Source organism: Puma concolor, chromosome A2 (assembly GCF_028749965.1).
Source record: "Puma concolor isolate L17-30 chromosome A2, mPumCon1.1.hap2, whole genome shotgun sequence".
Classification (NCBI taxonomy): domain Eukaryota; kingdom Metazoa; phylum Chordata; class Mammalia; order Carnivora; family Felidae; genus Puma; species Puma concolor.
In genome coordinates this window covers 56,877,648-56,899,376 of record NC_141668.1, presented here as the reverse complement: position 1 = coordinate 56,899,376, position 21,729 = coordinate 56,877,648, and the positions used below count along the sequence as shown (strand labels likewise).

Genomic DNA, 21,729 nt, shown 5'->3' with positions numbered 1-21,729 from the left:
TGCTGTTAGATTTTGTATTTGGGATTTTTCTTGTTTCTTGAGATAGGCCTGGACTGCAATGTATTTTCCTCTCCGGACTGCCTTCGCTGTATCCCAAAGTGTTTGGATTGTTGTATTTTCATTTTCGTTTGTTTCCATATATTTTTTAATTTCTTCTCTAATTGCCTGGTTGACCCATTCATTCTTTAGTAGGGTGTTCTTTAACCTCCATGCTTTTGGAGGTTTTCCAGACTTTTTCCTGTGGTTGATTTCAAGCTTCATAGCATTGTGGTCTGAAAGTATTCATGGTATGATTTCAATTCTTGTATACTTATGAAGGGCTTTTTTGTGGTCTATCTTGGAGAATGTTCCATGTGCACTCGAGAAGAAAGTATATTCTGTTGCTTTGGGATGCAGAGTTCTAAATATATCTGTCAAGTCCATCTGACCCAATGTATCATTCAGGGCCCTTGTTTCTTTATTGACCTTGTGTCTAGATGATCTATCCATTTCTATAAGTGGAGTGTTAAAGTCCCCTGCAATTACCACATTCTTATCAATAAGGTTGCTTATGTTCGTGAGTAATTGTTTTATATATTTGAGGGCTCCTGTATTCGGCACATAGACATTTATAATTGTTAGCTCTTCCTGATGGATAGACCCTGTGATTATTATATAATGCCCTTCTTCATCTCTTGTTCCAGCCTTTAATTTAAAGTCTAGTTTGTCTGATATAAGGATGGCTACTCCAGCTTTCTTTTGGCTTCCAGTAGCATGATAAATAGTTCTCCATCCCCTCACTCTCAATCTGAAGGTGTCCTCAGGTCTAAAATGAGTCTCCTGTAGACAGCAAATAGATGGGTCTTGTTTTCTTTATCCATTCTGATACCCTATGTCTTTTGGTTGGCACACTTAGTCCATTTACATTCAGTGTTATTATAGAAAGATATGGGTTTAGAGTCATTGTGATGTCCGTACGTTTTGTGCTTGTAGCGATGTCTCTGGTACTTTGTCTCACAGGATCCCCCTTAGGATCTCTTGTAGGGCTGGTTTAGTGGTGACGAATTCCTTCAGTTTTTGTTTGTTTGGGAAGACCTTTATTTCTCCTTCTATTCTAAATGACAAACTTGCTGGGTAAAGGATTCTCGGCTGCATATTTTTTCTGTTCATCACATTGAATATCTCCTGTCATTCCTCTCTGGCCTGCCAAGTTTCGGTAGAGAGATCGGTCACGAGTCTTATAGGTCTCCCTTTATATCTTAGAGCACGTTAATCTCTAGCTGCTTTCAGAATTTTCTCTTTATCCTTGTATTTTGCCAGTTTCACTATGATATGTCGTGCAGAAGATCGATTCAAGTTACATCTGAAGGGAGTTTTCTGTGCCTCTTGGATTTCAATGTCTTTTTCCTTCCCCAGATCAGGGAAGTTCTCAGCTATTATTTCTTCAAGTACACCTTCAGCACCTTTCCCTCTCTCTTCCTCATCTGGAATACCAATTATGTGTATATTATTTCTCTTTAGTGCATCACTTAGTTCTCTAATTTTCCCCTGATACTCCTGGATTTTTTTATCTCTCTTTTTCTCAGCTTCTTCTTTTTCCATAATTTTATCTTCTAGTTCACCTATTCTCTCCTCTGCCTCTTCAATCCGAGCCGTGGTTGTCTCCATTTTATTTTGCAGCTCATTGATAGCATTTTTTAGCTCCTCCTGTCTGTTCCTTAGTCCCTTGATCTCTGTAGCAATAGATTCTCTGCTGTCCTTTATACTGTTTTCAAGCCCAGCGATTAATTTTATGACTATTATTCTAAATTCACTTTCTGTTATATTGTTTAAATCGTTTTTGATCGGTTCATTAGCTGTTGTTATATCCTGGAGATTCTTTTGAGGGGAATTCTTCCGTTTGGTCATTTTGGATAGTCCCTGGAGTGGTGCGGGACTGCGGGGCACTTCCCCTGTGCTGTGGTGTATAACTGGAGTTGGTGGGCGGGGCCACAGTCAGACCTGATGTCTGCCCCCAGCCCACCGCTGGGGCCATAGTCAGACCAGTGTGTACCTTATCTTCCCCTCTCCTGGGGGTGGGATTCACTGTGGGGTGGCGTGGCCCGTCTGGGCTACTTGCACAGTGCCTGGCTTGTGGTGCTGGGGATCTGGCGTATTAGCTGGGGTGGATCGGCAAGGTTCACAGGGGCGGGAGGGGCAGGCTCAGCTCGCTTTTCCTTCGGTGATCCGCTTCGGGAGGGGTCCTGCGGCACCAGGAGGGAGTCAGACCCGCCGGAGGGATGGATCCGCAGAAGCACAGCTTTGGGTGTTTGCATGGAGCAAGCAAGTTCCCTGGCAGGAACTGGTTCCCTTTGGGATTTTGGCTGGGGGATGGGTGAGGGAGATGGCGCTGGCAAGCGCCTTTGTTCCCCGCCAAGCTGCGCTCTGTCATCCGGGGCTCACCAACTCTCCCTCCTGTTGTCCTCCAGCCCTCCCGTTCTCTGAGCAGAGCTGTTAGCTTATAACCTTCCAGATGTTAAGTCCCGCTTGCTGTCAGAACACACTCCGTCCGGCCCCTCCGCTTTTGCAAGCCAGACTCAGGGGCTCTGCTTGGCTGGCGGGCCGCCCCTCCGCCCTGGCTCCCTCCCTCCAGTCCGTGGAGCACGCACCACCTCGCTGCCCTTCCTACCCTCTTGCGTGGACCTCTCGTCTGCACTTGGCTCTGGAGACTCTGTTCTGCTGGTCTTCTGGCGGTTTTCTGGGTTATTTAGGCAGGTGTAGGTGGAATCTAAGTGATCAGCAGGACGCGGTGAGCTCAGAGTCTTCCTACACCGCCATCTTCCCCTCAAGACAGGAGTGGTTTCTGTAAATTTAAATTATTCCTAAGCCTTGTCCTCCCCCAAAATAAGAAAACCTTCTATATATCGATTTTTCTAATTGCTAATTTTCTAATTGACAATGTGATTTATTTGATACATTCAAACACTAATCATTCTATAATAAGCTAATCAAATGTTTAGAGTTTAGACCATGAGCTTAGCAGAGTAAAGATGGTAGAGATGAGTAAGTGCAGGCCATTCCAGTCTGAGGGAACATCAATGCTCACTGAGGCACAGCTGCAGAAATGTCATCCCTTACTGTCTGTTTTCAGATGTCAGACAACAGCATGAACTTTTGCAAAATAAGTAAATTTGTTCCATAAGTAATGCCTAAGAAGTGAAGAAATATTAGTAGATAGGTCTGTAAAAATGCTTGCAAAGTGAGTCTCCCATGAAGAAAAGAAGGTCTAGAATAATATAACCTGCTTCAGGAAACCTTATATTCTGATTATGTCACGAGACTGCATACTATTCTCAAACCTTTTCTAATTGCAGTCTCCCCATTGTTTGATTTTACAAGTCCTTCTGTCCTACATTCTCCTTATAGTATATGTGTTATATGTGCCCTTTTATATTTTTAAGTAAATTTCATACATATTAATTTGCTATGAGAAATATTTAATAGTATTGTGAAATCATTGAGCTATTTGGTAACATCTTATAGCTTCATCAGTAAGTTTTGAGATCTGGTTGCTTTTAAGAAATAACATTTGTCACCTCAAGGAAATGTAATTGAATAATTGAGAGAGATATGGGTCAGGAACCTGGGTGTCTTGAGTGTTTTCACCTTTGCACTGGTAGTCCTAATGAATGCCCACTCAACAACAGCATTCTTACATTCATTCCCCTTTAAGGTGCTGTAGGCAAGTCTCAGGTCTCCAAGATCCAGAATACAATTCAGACTTGAAGTTCAAATGAGAAAAGTGGGATTAGTATAGGCTGAATGTCTTACCTCTAAAACTTAGGCACATCAGACAAATGCAAATTGAGAGACATTTTACAGAGTATCTGACTGGTATTCCTCAAAAATACCAAGTTCGTACAAAATAAGGAATATCTGAAAAATTGTCACAACTAAGAGGAGCCTGAGGAGACATGATGCCTAAGTGGCAATGTATTTTGAAGGGGATCTGGGAGCAGAAAAAAGATAATAGGTAAATATTAAGGAAATATGAATAAAGTATAGAATTTAGTTGATAAGTGGCGCCTGGGTGGCACAGTCAGTTAAGCGTCCGACTTCAGCCAGGTCACGATCTCGCGGTCCGTGAGTTCGAGCCCTGCATCAGGCTCTGGGCTGATGGCTCGGAGCCTGGAGCCTGTTTCCGATTCTGTGTCTCCCTCTCTCTCTGCTCCTCCCCCGTTCATGCTCTGTCTCTCTCTGTCCCAAAAATAAATTAAAAAAACGTTGAAAAAAAAAATAAAAAATAAATAAATAAATAAATAAAAAAGAATTTAGTTGATAAGATATTGATACTGGTTCATTTGTTGTAAAAAATGCACCATAGAAATGTCAGGTATTGACACTGGGGGATACTGTGTGCAGGGTACATGAATACCGTAGTATCTTTGCAAATTTTCCCTAAATTGAAACCATCCTAAAATAAAGTTGATTTTAAAAAACTAAACTAGGGTTGCCTGGATGGCTCCGTTGTTTAAGCGTCTGATTCTTGGTTTTGGCTCAGGTCATGATCTCATGGTTCACGAGTTTGAGCCCCACATTAGGCTCTGTGCTGATAGTGCAGAGCCTGCTGGGGATTCTCATATTCTCTCTCTCTCTCTCTCTCTCTCTCTGTCTCTCTCTCTCCCACTCTTTCTGCCCTTCCCCTACTCATATGCACGTGTGATGCCTCTGTCTCTCTCAAAATAAATAAACTGAAAAAAAAAATTATTAAAAAATAAAACAAAAAAATTTGCCTATTGTATTATACCATTCATAAGCAAGACTTAGAATTACCACATAAAAATAATAGACTGAGGAAAACAAACAAACAATAAAAACTCTCTTCCCAGTTATCATTCACCCATGTTTATATAGGACCACTTTCTGACACCATACACAAAAATATACTCAAAATGGATGAAAAACCTAAATGTGAGACAGGAAACCATCAGAATCCTAGAGGAGAACACAGGCAACAACCTCTTTAACCTCAGCTGCAGCAACTTCTTACTAGACACGTCTCTGGAGGCAAGGGAAACAAAAGCAAAAATGAACTATTTGGACTTCACCAAGATAAAAAGCTTCTGCACAGCAAAGGAAACAATCAACGAAACTAAAAGGCAACCAACAGAATGGGAAAAGATATTTGCAAATGACATATTGGTTAAAGGGCTAGTATTCAAAATCTATAAAGAACTTATCAAACTCAACATCAAAAAAATAAGTAATCCAGTTAAGAAATGGGCAGAAGACATGAACAGACATTTGTCTAAAGAAGATATACAAATGGCTAACAGACACATGAAAAAATGCTCAACATCACTCATCATCAGGGAAATGCAAATCAAAACCACAATGAGATATCACCTCACATCTGTCAGAATGGCTAAAATTAACAACACAAGAAATAACAGGTGTTGGCAAGGATGAAGAGAAAGGGGAGCTCTCTTACACTGTTGATGGGAATGCAAATTGGTGCAGCTATTCTGGAAAACAGTATGGAGATTTCCTCAAAAATGTTAAAAATAGGACTACCCCCACAATTGCACTACTAGGTATTTACCCAAAGGATACAGAAATACTGATTTGAAGGGATGCATGAGCTCCACTGTTTATTGGAATGGGCTAAATGGGTGATGGGCATAAGGAGGGCACTTGTTGTGATGAGTCCTGGGTGTTATATGTAAGTTTGGAATCACTAAATTCTACTCCAGAAACCAATACTATTTTTATTTAAATAAAATCTTGGAAGGAAAAGAAGTCTATATTTGCACTATGAAAAATAAAGGGAGCACTACACATTTTAGTGTTTAGACTTGTCTTCTTCAGACTATATCAAATAAATATCACCTAGAGAAACTCACATATTCTAGTAATTGCCAATTAACAATATAATTATGTGTGCTTCATCAGACTTTGCCAAAATTAAGAAAAATAAATCTTTCTACCTACAATAGTTAGTTGCTCCTCAATCTACTTTATCATTACATTTGCATAACATTCATTAAAATGCCTCAGTCCCATTCAGGATTCTTACAGAACTTCAAGAATGGCCACCTTGGGTGGTATAAATAAGCTGGTTCTTTTGTTTGAGATTCTTTTTCCTAACAGCTTTTTTTGAGGTTTAATTGACTTACACTGCACATATAAAAGTATACACTTAGAAAAGTTTGGGCATAAGTGTACACCTGTGAAACCACCACAATCAACATAGCCAACCAATCATTCCTCAAAACTTTTACATGCTTTTTGTAAATACTCCATCCCAACCCTCTTTCTTCTGCCTGGCTCTTGACCACCCCTGGTTTGTTTACTGCCAGTATAAATTAGTATGTATTTTCTAGAACTTTGTGTATATAGAATCATACAATATGTATTCTATACTCTCTGACTTCTTGCACTCAGCATACTTGTTTTCAGACCTGTCCTTATTGTGGAATGTATCAATAGTTCCTTTTTATTGGTAAATAGTATTCCATTGTATGGAATGTTTGAGCTTATTGGTATCGATGCCCATTTAAGTTATTAAGTTTGTTTGTAGTTTTGGGATATTACACATAAGGTTGCTCTGAACATTCATATGTAAGCCTTTCTGTGGACATGCACTTTTATTTCCCTTGAATAAATATCTGGGATTTAAATGGATGGATCTTATGATAGGAGTATGTTTACATTTTAAATTACCAAATTATTTTTATTGGTCTTCCTAATCCATTTAAGTCCAAATTTCTAGATTCAAGGATTCCTTAATATTTAAAATAACAAGCTTTTTTGAATATTTCAAAGTTTGTTATTTCTATTAATTTCATATTTGTTTTCTATACTTACTGTTTTGTAGGCAAGCAAAGGTCGAACTACAATTGTCATAGCACACCGACTTTCCACTATTCGAAGTGCAGATCTGATTGTGACCATAAAAGATGGGATGGTGGCAGAAAAAGGAATACATGCTGAATTAATGGCAAAACAAGGTCTATATTATTCACTTGTAATGTCACAGGTAATGTTTATGTAACATAATGCTATGTTAGCAGGGTTTTTTTTTTTTTTTAACCTTTCAGAGATCATACCACAGAGGTCCTGAATCATAATCTTAGATTTCACAAAGCAACCAAGGCTTATTTATAATTCCTCTGTGAATAAATGCAATGTGACTAATATCCCCAGCATTGTGCTAGATAATATGATGAAAATTAAAGAATGGTTACCTAGCACCTAATATTTGCCAGGCACTCTGAAAACAGGTTCCCAAAGAAGACATCCAGATGACCAACATGAAATAATGCTCAACATCACTCATCATCAGGGAAATTCAAATCAAAACTACAGTGAGATATCACCTCACACCTATCAAAATGGTGAAAATCAAAAACACAAGAAATGGATGCCTGTATGGCTCACTTGGTTAAGCATCCAACTCCGGATTTTGGCTCAGGTCATGGTCTCATGGTACATGGGGTCAAGCCCCACATCAGGCTCTACACTGAGAGCCCTCTCTCTCTCTGCCCCACACCTGCACACGCACTCTCTTTCTCTCTTTCTTTCTCTCAAAATAAATAAACTTAAAAAAAAGAAAAGAAAAAAGAAACAAGTGTTAGTGAGGGTGTGAAGAAAAACCCTCATGCACTATTGGTGGGAATGTAAACTGATAAAACCACTGTGGAAAACAGAATAGAGGGTCCTCAAAAAGTTGAAAGTAAAACTGTCCTATTATCCAGTAGTTGCACTACTTGGTATTCACCCAAAAAATACAAAAACACTAATTCAAAGGGATACATGCACCCCTGTATTTATTGCAACTTTATTTACAATAGCCAAATTATAGAAACAGCCCAAGTGTCCTTTGATTGATAAATGGATAAAGAAGATGTGGTGTATATATACAGTGGAATATTATTCAGCCATAAAAAATTATGAAATCTTACCATTTGAAATGACATGGACAGAGCTAGAGAGTATAATGCTCAGTGAAAATAGGTCAGTACGTAGGTCAAAATGTATGGAATTGTTGAATCACTATATTGTATGCGTGGAACTAATATAACACTGTATGTTAACTGTACTGGAATTACAATGGAAAACTTAATTAAAAATATTATTTCACAAATTATGAAATTTAGAAAGTTATGAGCCTCCATGTCCTCCTCACACTTAAAACTTCACATTCTGAACCCTAGCTTTCTCCACAATGCTAGAATGAATTATTTTTAAACACCTTCTATAAAGCAGTCATAGTAAAAAAAAAAAGTTTGAAAATGTAATCTTATATAGATTCAAAACCTTCCAGTTTCAATTTTATTTCATATTAGGCCATATTTTTCTTTAAAAATAAAATTAGCCATTATATGACAGTTGAATCTGTATGATTTTCATTCCAGAGTACACCTAACAATTTATGAAATTATTAAGTTCCATACTTTCAAACTAATAAGGATACCAATAAAAGGAAATAGCTATGTTAAATTAACCCTATTTTGATGTTTTTTAAAGCTACTACACTCGTATCTTTCTTTGAAGTAACGTGCCTTTATTTTTCATTATAACTAAACTAAAACTTCATTATTAGGTCTTATGTTAAAGAGTTTCACAATGTAAGGAAAACAAAAATGGAATGTTTGTGGTATAAATGTATAAGTATTTAAAACACCTTATTCAAAATGGATTGGTAGTCTCTGATTACCAAAAATAAGGTTCATTCTGATAAAACAATACCATTTTTAATACTCAGTGAACAACTACAATATTCTGGGTACTGCATAGCAAACATAACATCTGTGGTATCTACATAAACAGTGACGCATTTCTGAAACTCTGGAAGTGTTTATTTGCCACTATACCTGTAATGGCCAAATGAATCAGTTTGTTAGAATTCATGATGCTCATAAGTGTTGTAAAGTTACTGTTGTTAAGAGAATCAATCACAAGAAGCAGCATAGCAGTGGTTAGGGTTATGAGCTCTGGAGACACTGTAATTTGAAATTCTGACTATGCCACTTAATAGTTTTAGGCCCTTAGGCAAGTTATTTAAATTCCCTGTGCCTCAGTTTTCTAATCTTTAACATGGAGAAAATAAAAGTAACTCAGTTATGAATTTCTGTAAGTCTTAAATGAGTCATTCATATAAAGTATTTAGAGTTACTGTTGGCATACTAAATTTTATTATATTACTATTGTTAGTATTATCCAATCAAACTTTTTAGAAAAGTTCAAACCAGGAAGAGTAATGCTGTAATTATTTATCTTAAACATATATGATTACTTACAGACATATTCCTTTAGTGATTTTTTCACATGAAAATGAAATAAAAACTGGTAGATAGATACATACCAAAACTTCCTATCATAAGTATTTTGTCTAGCAGGCTTCTCAGGAAAAGAAATTGTCTTTGACCTGTTAAACACCTTCTTAGAAAAATTTATTATGAGAAGAGGTCAAAATTTCATTTTAAGCCTGCCACAAAATAAATAGCTCCTGAAAAAAGCCAAGTAAATGATTTCTTTCTTGGTAGAGAAATTTATAGGAAAAAAAAAAAAAAAAAGAAAGTGATAGCATAAAAGAATGTCTGATTAAAGATGTTAAGATACTATAAAGCTGGTTAAAGCTTACCATACTTTGAAATGACTGATTAACAGTTGTTAAGCTTGTCAAAGAAGCACAGTGTCTGGAAAGCCTTCCATATGCATATGCTCTTTTGCACCTAAATCCATCTAAGACTGTCTGTCTCTGCTCCAACCTGGTCTGGGACACCATCATCCAAACTGGGCTCCTCATTTCTGTCTTGTCTCCCTCTTCATCTCTTCGTGGGGAAGTCACAAATTTACTCACACCATATTCAGTTGAGCAGAGAATGTGTAGTTTTTCTTTATTTCACTAAATCTGATCTCATTTCTCTGAGTAGCCAAAAAAACCCAAAAACTAGACTTAGAGCAGTCTGGTTTAGAACTTCCTCCTTGCCCTATCATTTAAACAGTGTCTTTAAAGTTAACTTGATGTCTCTGCAATTTCTTATTCTCTAGGAGCTGGCCCATTGAGTTGCTTTCCAATCAGTTTGGAAGGGGCAGCAGTTGCAGGCCTAGCAAGTGTTATTGTCTCCTGACATCTCTCTCAAGCCTAGAGCCAGCATCACATTTAAGTGCCTAGCTATATGTTATAAATTTATAAGTTTCATGAAAGGCTAGGAATAAGGAATCAGAAAGAGTATCTTTGAAGTCTTCTCCCTCACAAAGTTCTTTTTACTAAAATCTGTCCCTTCTAGTGGAATAGTTGTTTTCAACTAAGGCATTGTTCTCTCCAGTTAATTATACAGGTCTTTGGAAAAGAAAGCACAAGAAGCTATTGTCATCCACTAACATTTTAGTATAAGTTGGACTTACTAGTCCTCTATCACGCCTGAAAACTTCAGCAAGAACTGCACAAGAATATATCACTTTCAGTATCAGTTGCAATACAGTTTTAGAGGGATGCTTAATAAAATTCTTTTGAATTTTGAAGGCATTATTCTAATGGTGACATGTATATTCTTCATTTAAGGATATTAAAAAAGCTGATGAACAGATGGGACCAATGGCATATTCTACTGAAAAAAATACCAACTCGGTTTCTCTGTGCTCTATGAGTAACATCAAGTCAGACTTTACTGGCAAGTCTGAGGAATCCATCCAATATAAAGAGGTAATGGTTTAACAAATATCAACAAGTTTTACCCACATGTTCTCCAATTAATTTTCATTTAATTCTTATAATATTTATAATATATGATAAAATATTACTTTAGCACTAAGTGTATAAAGCAAATCTTTCCCAAACTTCACTGTAGTATTACAGTAATGCTCTAACAAAGAGGTCCTCAAATAAGACTGCATTTATGCCACAGGTCATTTTGGAGGCAAGAAATCTCTTAAGAATGGGCTTTGCTCTTCTTTTTCTAGTTCCTTTAGACATAGCAGTATTTGGCTAGTGAAAATTAAGAGAATTCTAAAGAATACAGAGGTAGCAGACAAAAGTAGCAACCACTAGTGAGGTTGAAATAGAGACCCAAAGAAGAGCCCTGATTCTTCCCCAGCCAAGGTTGAGATTCATGCCTCACTTCAAAGGGCACAGTTTTTGTTCACTGGATGGCAGAGAAGTTGATAAGATACCTCACTGGTGGGGTTTGCTGGAAATCTGTCCTGTGGCATGCCAGAATCCCTAGGTGCCAGAAGAAGCTACAGGGCACTGTTGGAACCAGGAACTGGGCAGGTTGCCCTATGCAAGAGTCAAGTACAGCCCCATGTGTAGTGAGGTGCATGCGTTAGTGACCTGGCTGAATCACAGGCCAGTGCTATCTGGGTCCCATGGTTAGGCCTCTCCTGGCCAAGCCAAGAGCTGGACAAAGCACTTGGTGGCCAAACACAAGAGAAAACTGCACTCAATTAACTCTGAAAAAAACTGTGCAAGCAGAGTAGCAGAGAGAAAAACTCCTCCTGCAGGAGCCTTCCCAGTAAGCCACCAGAAAGAAAAATCCCCCCCGTAGTGTTTTTCCAGTACCCTCAACTGACACAGCTTGACATCTTACTATCTGATAAAGGAAAAATATTTATCAGGTAAAAGGGTGCATTTGGACCCAAAAGGTAATAAATCAGTAGCTAGGACAGAGGTGGTATTATTTTAAATAGGGGGAACAGCTAATATAAGGGCCTGGAGTTGGGGGTCACAGTGACTAAGGAGAAAGATGGGCAAAGAGTTGTGTGAGATACTCAGGGGCTGGATCAGGCAGCACCTTGTAGACCATAGTAAGATTTTGATCTTGTCTTTTAGATTCTTTTCTTACTCTGTCAGAAAGCCATCAGAGGTTTTTAACCAGTGGTCCATGACCCACAAGGAAAGTCTGGACAGAATTCAGAGGCAATTAACCTGAATTAGAAAAATATCATAACTTTTTTTCCCACCTATCCTTGATGAAAAATTAATTTAATTATGAATATGAACAACAAACTACAGTATTATGACCAGGGCCTATAACATCACCAATGAAAATCACAGAAATTTTGATATCTCATTACAGTTGTTATAGACATGTTAGAATATCTTTACACTCATTACTATTATATCTTGTTATTTAATATGCTAATAATGAAACACAACCATAACTGTATCACAACTTTAAATTTTTTGTTAAATATTTTGAATACTATATTTCAATTTATTTGTTTTCTTTGAGACCCATGGGTTATTTAGCACATTGTTATAAATCCTTCTGGTAAGGAGTCCTCAGATTTCATCAGTCTTCCAGAGAAGTCCCTGACACAAAGCAGGTTAAGAACTGTTGCATGAGAGGGTCTTATTCAGAAAAGTGCATGAACCAATCTGTTTGATTTGGCTGCTGTGTGGAGAATGGTGTTTGGGAACCAAGGCAGGGAAGAGATGACAGTGGTTAAGCAATGGACCTGATGGACCTGATTAAAGCTGTCCAATTAGAAATAAATTATAGATGGAGAAGCAACTAGGACAGGATATTGAGAAGCAGGACCCAGCAAAATTTAAATTCAGGTAGAAAAGCAGTCGCCAACAAAGGAATCTAGAGAATGGCTAGAAAATAAAAAGAAAGCCAGGAGAGTATGGTATCATAGAAGCCAACAAAGGAAAGTGTCACAAAAGAGGAAGAGATCATTTGTGTCAAATGCTATGAAAACCAGATGAAATTAGAGATTTCTGCTTTCAGCCAAGATAGGTTAACAGGAACCGGGTTTACCTTTCTGCTTGAAACACCTAAGAAACAGAACAAAATATGTGGAACAATTTTCTAACATTGGACATCGTGATCCCTGAGGAAAAAGAAACAAATGAAATAAATCTTATCACTGATCCAGGTTACTGTCTGGATAGTTTCCAAGCCTCAGAGCTAGAAGGGGAAACCCATGCAGAGCCCAGGAAGCCAAACTAGGCAGCATCCTTAGAACAAAGAACTAAAAGAAGAGAGTTTCTCAGAGTTCCAGAGATCTTCATAGGTTCTCCACTGAGTCTTCATCTGGGTACTGATCAGCACATTAAGAAAACTGCCAACAGCAGAGGAAAGATGTGCCGGAAAGGAGGAAAGAGAACAGTCCTTTCACAAAGGCTTACAAAGGGTCAGGAGTAGTTCTTATTCTTTTAAGTTTTTATTTTAATTCCAGCTAGTTAACATACAGTGTTATATTAGTTTCAGATGGACAGTATAGTAATTCTACACTTCTGTACATCACCCAGTGCTCATCATGATAAGTGCACTACTGAATCCCCATCACTTGTTTAACCAACCCCCGCCTCTGGTACCACCAGTTTAAAAGTAGTTATTAGGGCACCAGGGTGGCTTCGTCGGTTAAGTGTCCAACTCTTGATTTCTGCTCAGGTCATGATCTCACAGTTTGTGAGTTTGAGCACTGACTGTGCACAGCCTGCTAGGGATTCTCTCTTGCTCTCTCTCTGCCCCTCTCCCACTCTCTCTCTCTCAAAATAAATAAATAAACTTAAAAAAAAAAGTAGTTCTTATTAAACCAGCTCAAGTGAGCAGTCTCTAAATTCATGGGTCATTGAGTTGGATATTAAGGAATGTATTTCCTCAGAGTTTGGGGGAAAAGGGGGAATAGTCCCATACTAAACACAGCTATGAGCCCAACTAACAAAGCTTAAAAGCAAACCTCAAAGGGATCAAACTATTTCCAAGTAATTTAAATGTGTTCCAGTACAAAGCTCCATAATAAATATTTAAGAATTCAAAAATACCAGGGCACCTGGCTGGCTCAGTCAGTAGAGCATGCAACTCTTGCCTCGGCGTTGTAAGTTCAAGCCTCATGTTGGGTGCAGAGATTACTGAAAAAATAAAGTATTAAAAAAATGATAATTCAAACATACCCAAGAAGTAAAATTTATAGTATTTGTCATCCAATCAAAAATTACCAGGCAAGTAAAGAAGCAAGAAAATAGTTCCCAAAATGAAGTAACTCAATCAATACAAATAAACCCAGAAATGACACACTTGGTAGAATGAGTAGGAACATTAAACAGTTACTGTATTTCATATGTTCCCAAAGGAAGAGTAAAAAACATTTGAACAATGAAAATTTTTTCCAAATTTGGTGAGAACTAAAAACTACAGATCCAAAAAGCTTATTAAATTCCAAATACAAGAAATATAGAGTACACTATGCCAAGGCACATCATAACCAAATTGCTTAAAACCTGCAATAAGGAGAAAAATTTTAAGGCAGCCAGAGAATATCAGCATAACATGTGGAAGGGGAAAAAATAAGAAAATCACAGACTTCTTATTAGACACAATGCAAGCCAGAAGACAATAGAGTAGTATCTTGAAAGTACTAAAAAGAAAAAAATCAAAATGCTACACAGAAAAATATTTTTCAAAAATAAGACAATGTACAGAATTTTTCAGGAAAAAAAGGCTAAAGTAATTTATCACCACCAGACCTACAGTACTAGAAATGTTAAAAGAAGGACTTCAAGCAGAAAGAAAGTGATACCACATGGAAATCTGAATCTACACAAAGGAATAAAAAATATTCAAAATAGTAATAAATGTACTAATATAATAATAGTTAGTAATGATTAATAATTTTTTTAAGTAGTCTCCATGCCCAACATGAGACTTGAATTCATGACCCTGAGTTCAAGAGTCACATGCTTGGGGCACCTGGGCGGCTCAGTCGGTTAAGCGTCCAACTCTTGATTTCGGCTCAGGTCATAATCTCATGGTTTGTGGGACAGAGCCCTGCGTTGGCTCTGTGCAGACAGTGCAGACCTGCTTGGGATCCTCTCTCTCCCTCTCTCTCTGTCCCTCCCTCACTTGCATGCATGCACACGCACACTGTCTCTCAAAATAAATAAACTTAAAAAAAGGTCACATCCTTTACTGAATGAGCCAGCCAGGCACCCCAATAATACTTTTGTAAGTGTATTTCAAAAATAATTTACTTTTTTAAGAAAAAAATAACATTGCAGTATAGGGTTTATTACAGAAGTATAAGTAAAAATTTGTAAAAACAGTATCCAAAAGACTAGGAGGGAGAAATGGAAATATTCTATTTTAAGGCTCCTAAGTGGTATGGAATATTACTTGAAGATAGGCTGTGATGTTAATAGTTGTCAAAGTATATTTCAAAGCAATAAAATATTACCAGGGATAAAGAGGGGTTTTTTTCATAATTATATTAAAGGATCAATATATAAAAGAACCAAAAAGAGAATAAAAATTTATAGTTTTACCAGAGATTTCAATACTTCTCCTAAATACTGACGAAACAAGTAGACTAAAATTCAGCAGGGGTATAGATGACTTTAACAGCACTCTCAACCAGCTTGAACTAATAGACATTTATGGAAGACTCCACCTATCAATAGAAGAATACACATTCTTCTCAAATGCGTCTGAAACATTTATCAAGACAGACCGTATTCTAAGCCATAACACAGGTCTCAATATGTTTTTAAAAATTCAAGTAATGCAATATATATTACTTCACCAAAGTGGAATTATATCAGAAATCAAGAGCAGAGGGACACCTGGCTGGCTCAGTTGGTAGAGCATGCGACTCTTGATCTTGGAATTGTAGGTTCAGGCTTCACGTTGGATGTAGAGATTACTTAAAAGTAAAATCTGAAGAGAAGAGAGAAGAGAAGAGAGAAGAGGAGAGAAGAGAACAGAAGGGATCAAGCACAGAAGTGGACTGGAAATCTTGAAATATTTGGAAGCTAAGCAACTCACTTCTAAATAATGCATGGATCAAAGAAGAAATCAAAAGAGAAATTCCAAAGTATTTTGAGCTGAATGAAAATGATGCCAAACATAATTAAAATGTACCCTATAATCCAGCAATTGTACTACTGGGTATTTACCCAAGGAATACAAAAATACTAATTCAAAGGAATATATGCACCCCAATGTTTATAGCTGCATTGTCTACAATTGCCAATTTATGAAAACACTGCAATTGTACATTAGTAAATGAATACTCCTATGAATACATACATATACATACAATGGAATATGACTCCTCTATAAAAAAGAATGCAATCTGCCTTTTGCAATGTCATGGATGGAGCTAGAGACTATTATGCCAAGTAAAATGAGTCAGAGAAAGACAAATTCCCGTATGATTTAAGAAACAAAACAAATGAGTAAAGAGGTGGGGGGGGAAGGAAAGCAAGATAAAGAAAGGCAAACCAAAAAACAGACTCTTAACTATAGAGAACAAAGTGATGGTTACCAGACAGGAGATGGATGGGAGGTGGATTAAATAGGTGATGGAGATTAAGGCGTGCACTTGTCATGATGAGCACCAGATGATGTATGGAAGTGTTGAGTCACTATAATGTACACCTGAAACTAATATTACACTATATATTAACTAACTGATATTTAAATAAAAACTTTTAAAAAATAAAAATAACTCCAGTTTAAAAAAAATGTGAGATGAGGCTTAAAGTATTACTGAGAAAGAAATGTATACATAAAAAGAAAGATCTCAAATTAATAAACTTGCGCCTTAAGAAACTAGAAGGAAGAAGGTAATTATAAAGAAAAAAGTTGGGGCACCTGGGTGGCTCAGTTGGCTAAGCATCCCATTCTTGATCTCAGCTCAGATCATGATGTCATGGTCATGAGACTGAGCCCCAAGTTGGGCTCTGCTCTGAGCATAGAGTCTGTTTTGAATTTTCTCTCCCCCTCTTTCTGCCCCTCACCCCACTTGCATGTGCTCTCACTCTCTCTCTCTCTCAAAATAAATAAGTTAACTTTTTTTTTAAATAAGAAAAAAAAATCAGTGAAATCCAAAACTGGTTATTTGAGAGCCTCAGTAAACTGAAAAACCACTGGACTGACTGAACAATTTAAGAAAGAAGATACAAATTACCAATATCAAGAATGAGCATGGTAACATCACTACAAGTTCTACCTATATTAAAAGAATAATAGGGGTGTCTGGGTGGCTCAGTCATTTAAGGATCTGACTCTTGATTTCAGCTCAGGTCATGATCTAAGGGTTGTGAGAGTTCCTCTCTGATCATGGAGCCTGCTTAAGATTCTCTCTTTCCCATGGAGCCTGGGTGGCTCAGTTGGTTAAGCGTCCAACTTCAGCTCAGGTCATGATCTCACAGTCTGTGAGTTCAAGCCCTGCATTGGGCTCTGTGCTGACAGCTCAGAGCCTGGACCCTGCTTCAGATTCTGCGTCTGCCCCTCCTCTGTTCACACCTCTGTCTCTCTCTCTCTTTCTCTCAAAAGTAAATAAACATTAAAAAAATTAGAAAAAAAAAGGAGAAAGATTCTCTTTCCCTCTCCTTCTGCCCCTCCCCAACTTACATGCATGCTCTCTCTCTCACACATTCTCTCTCTCTCTCCCTCCTCTAAAGAATAAGATGATCTTATGAAAACATTTATGAAAATAAATCTTACAACTCAGATGAGATGGTCAAATTCTTTAAAAGACACAAACTACCAAAACCCGCTCAAAAATGAATTAATAACTTAATCTTATATCTATTAAAAAGAAATTAAATTTGTAGTGAAAACCTTTCCTTAAAGAAAACTTCAGGCCTAATTGTCTTAACTGGTGAATTCTACCAAACAGAAAATTGAAGAGACAAATATTCTATGAGACCAATCTTCTATGAGATTCTAAGAGATTCTCTCTTCTATGAGACCAATTCTATGAGACCAGTATTACTCTGGTATCAAAATTAGACAAAGATGTTACAAGAAAATAAGTTTATAGATAAATTTACTTCATGAACATAGATGGAAAACTTACTAACAAAATTTTAGGAAGTCTAATCAACAATGTATAAAAAGAATACTATATCATCACCAACTAGGATTTATCTAAGGAGTACAAGTATGGCCTAACATTAAGAAATTAATGTGATACTTCTTATTAAGAAAAAAATAATCATCTCAATCAATGTATAAAATTCAGTTGACAAAATGCACTGTCTATTCCTGATAACTCTCAGCAAACCAGGAATTAAAAGAAATTTTCTCAACCTGATAAAAGGCATAAACAACAAATCTATAGCTAACATCACTCTCAATATGAGGGAACTAAAATCAAGAACAAGGCAAGGATGTACACTCTCACCACTTCTATTCAACATTGTGCCACAAGTTCCAGGCTGTGCAATAAGGCCAGAAAATAAAAGGCATCCAAATAGGAAAGAAAGATAGAAAACTGTCTTTCTTCACAGACAACATGACTATCTATATAAATAATCCTATAGAATGCACCAAAAAGAAAGTACAAAAATCAAAAAATAGGAATTGAAATTTTAAAAATAATTTCATGTACAATATTGTCAAAAATATGAAATACTTAGGGATAAATTTGATAAGAGATTATAAGATCCATGCACTGAAATATATAAAATATTACTAAGAAAAATGAAAGGAGACCTAAATAAGTTGAGGAATATACTATGTACATAAATAAGAAGAGTCAATATCATTGAGGCATCTGTTCTCTCCAAATTGATCTATAGGTTCAAGGCAATACCAATCAATATTTCAGCAGGCTTTTTTGTAGAATTTGACAAACTGATTATAAATGAAAATTCAAAAGGATAAAATAATCAAAACAACTTTGAAAAAGAACAAAGTTGGAGAATTTGTACTACCTAATTCCAATTCTTAATATACAGCTATATTAAAATAGATCAATAGAGCGGAATAGAGTTAAGAAATAAACCCACACACAGATGGTCAATTGTATTTAGACAAAAATACAGTAAAGGCAATTGAATAATTAATGTATGGTCTTTTCAAGAAATGATGCTATAGCTGTATCAACAATATACAAAATAATCATCTTCAATCCTTGTCTCAGATCACAGATTAAAATTAACTCAAAATGGATTACAGAATTTACTATAAAACCTAAAATTCAAAAACTTCCATAAGAAAATCCAGTAGGAAAACCTTAGCAAAGATTTCTTAGATGCAACACCAGAAGCACAATTCATAAAAGAGAAAAAAAAACATATGATAAATTAGACTTCACCAAAATCAAGACCTTTGCTATTTGTAAAATGCTTTTAAGAGATGAAAAGATAGGCCATAATCTGAGAGAAAACATTTATAAGTCACATATCTAATAAAGGACTTGTGTCCAAAATATACAAAAACTCCCAAAGCACAATAATAAGAATACCAACAACCCAGTTGAAAAAATGGGCAAAAGGAGCATTTGGGTGGTTTAGTCAGTTGGGCGTCTCACTTTTGATTTCAGCTCTGGTCGTGATCCCAGGGTCATAGGATCGATCCTTGCACCAGGCTCCACATTAAGGCTTCGTGCTGAGTGTGGAGCCTGCTTGAGATTCTCTCTCTCTCCCGCTGCCCATCTCCCCTGCTCACTTTTTCCCTCTCTGGCTCTTAAAAAAAAAATAAAAAAGAGAAAAGAAAAAGAAAAATGGGCAAAATATTTGAATAGACATTTTACCAAAGAAGATGTGCATATGGCAAACAAGCACACAAAAAGATGCCTAACATCATTAGTAATTAGAGAAGTGCAAATTAAACTCATAATTGAGATATCATGACACACCATTACAATGGTGGAAACTAAAAAGACTGACTCTAGCAAGTGTTGGCAGTGATATGAAGCCAGAAGCATTCCATATTTTGCTAGTGGGAATACAAAATGGCAAACTCACTTTGGAAAACAGTTTGGCAATTTCTTAAAGAATTAAACATACATCTACTATCTGATCCAAGCATTCCTTTTCTAGGTATTTACCTGAAAGAAATTAAATCATGTGTCCACACAAAGTCTTGAATATGAATATTCATAGCAGTTTTACTTGTAATAGCCCAAAACTGGGAATGACCTAAATTCATATCAAGAGGTGACTGAATATATAAATTGTGTTATATTCATACAATGGAATACCATTCACCAATAAAAATAATGAAATGTTAATTTATTCAGTATTATGAATAAATCTCAAAGCAATTATGTTGAGCAAAAGAAGCCAGAGGAAAAAAGAATACATACTGTATGATTTCATTTATATAAAATTTTAGGAAATGAAAAATAATATGTAGTAACAGCATGTCCGTGATTATAGGAGAAGAGGGTTGGCAGCTGAGAGGTGTGGGAGAAGGGGATTACAAAAGGCTGTAGGAAACTTCTAGAGGTAGTGGATATGTTCATTATCTTGACTGTGGTAATGGTTTCATGGGTGTGTAGTTATGTCTAAACTTACCAAGTTCTACATTTTAAACATATACATCCTGTTATATGAAGACTATAATAACTCATTATAGCTCTAAAATACATGAAATTAGGGGTGCCTAGGTGGCTCCTTTGGTTGAGCATCCAACTCTTGATCTTGGCTCTGGTCATGATCTTACAGTTTGTGGATTTGAGCCCCATGTTGGGCTCTGTAGTGACAGTGCAGAACCTCCTTGGGCTTCTCTCTCTCCCTCTGTCTCTCTGCCTCTCTGTCTGTCTGTCTGTCTCTCTCTCTCTCTCTCTCTGTCTTAAGATAAATAAATGAACTTATAAAAAATAAAATAAAATGTATGAAATTTAAAATTCTTTAGGAAGGTTTGTTTAACTTTTTAAAGCCCTTCTGTATCTCTTTACAAAATGCCTATAATTTCATATATTTTTATATCAGATTCTCTTAAAACATGTAATAACCTATAACATATTTACATAACATGGAAACTCATGATCTTACTTTCATTTTGTTCTTATCTTTATTCTTTTCTATCTTTATAACATTATTTCAGTAACACTCATTTAACCTGTTATTGTATATTTTTCAAAAGGTAAAAGATACATTATTCTGTAGGAGTGAGATAGCCCTCCTACATTTATTGTCTCTAATTTACTGGTATTATGTTCTGGCACACACTAAGTCTTAGTTTCATTGCAAAATGAGGCAATTTTATAAAGAATTTGACAGAAAATCTGTGCTCAGTGCTTGACAGAGTTGGTATGCAACTTTTTAAATTTCTGTATATTCTGAGGCACCTGGGGGGCTCAGTTGGGTAAGCATCCAACTTCAGCTCAGGTCATGATCTCACAGTTTATAAGTTCAAGCCCCCCATCAGGCTCTGTGCTGATAGCTGGAGCCTAGAGCCTGCTTCAAATTCTGTGTCTTCCTCTCTTTCTGCCTCTCCCCTGCTCGCACTCTGTCTCTCTCTCTCTCAAAAATAAACATTAATTTTTTTTTAATAAAAATTTTCAAAAAATAAAAAATGAAATACATTTCTGTATATTGGACAGTCACCTAACTGAAAAGTGAGGCTTTTTGTGATGATGATCTTCAGAAAACTTTAGAAAGGAAATAGATTATTCAGTAACCCAATATAATTGTGGTTTACCCATCCTAAAAATAGACCATAAATACCTTAGAACTTTAAAAGTTCTATTGTTCAAACAAAAGAGTTTACATTATAGTTGCCAGACTAAGATTAACACAAGAATTACGACTATTTTATAATCATTCCCGAAGAATTCTCCTGTTATTAGGTTCACAGATGTCATTACTTCTAGAGTGAATGCCAAGAGACGATTTTAACATATGAAATGCCTAGGGACACCTGGGTGGCTCAGTCAGGTAATTGTCCAACTTCAGTTCAGGTCATGATCTCACAGTTCGTGAGTTCAAGTCCTGCATCGGGTTCTGCGCTGACAGCACAGCTTTAGATTCTCTATCTTCTTCTCTCTGCCCCTCCCCAATTTGTGCTCTCTCTCATTAGG

At 36.6% G+C, this 21,729-nt stretch overlaps 1 protein-coding gene across 1 annotated transcript in view; it reads left to right on the top strand.

Annotated features, from left to right (window-relative positions):
• ABCB5 (ATP binding cassette subfamily B member 5) overlaps window positions 1–21,729 on the top strand; it is a 137,352-nt gene that overhangs the window by 66,782 nt on the left and 48,841 nt on the right. Inside the window, exons 15-16 of the mRNA XM_025930030.2 lie at window positions 6,836–6,997; window positions 10,529–10,669. Of these exons, the coding sequence (XP_025785815.2) occupies window positions 6,836–6,997; window positions 10,529–10,669 (303 nt within the window). The remainder of the gene's footprint in view (window positions 1–6,835; window positions 6,998–10,528; window positions 10,670–21,729) is intronic.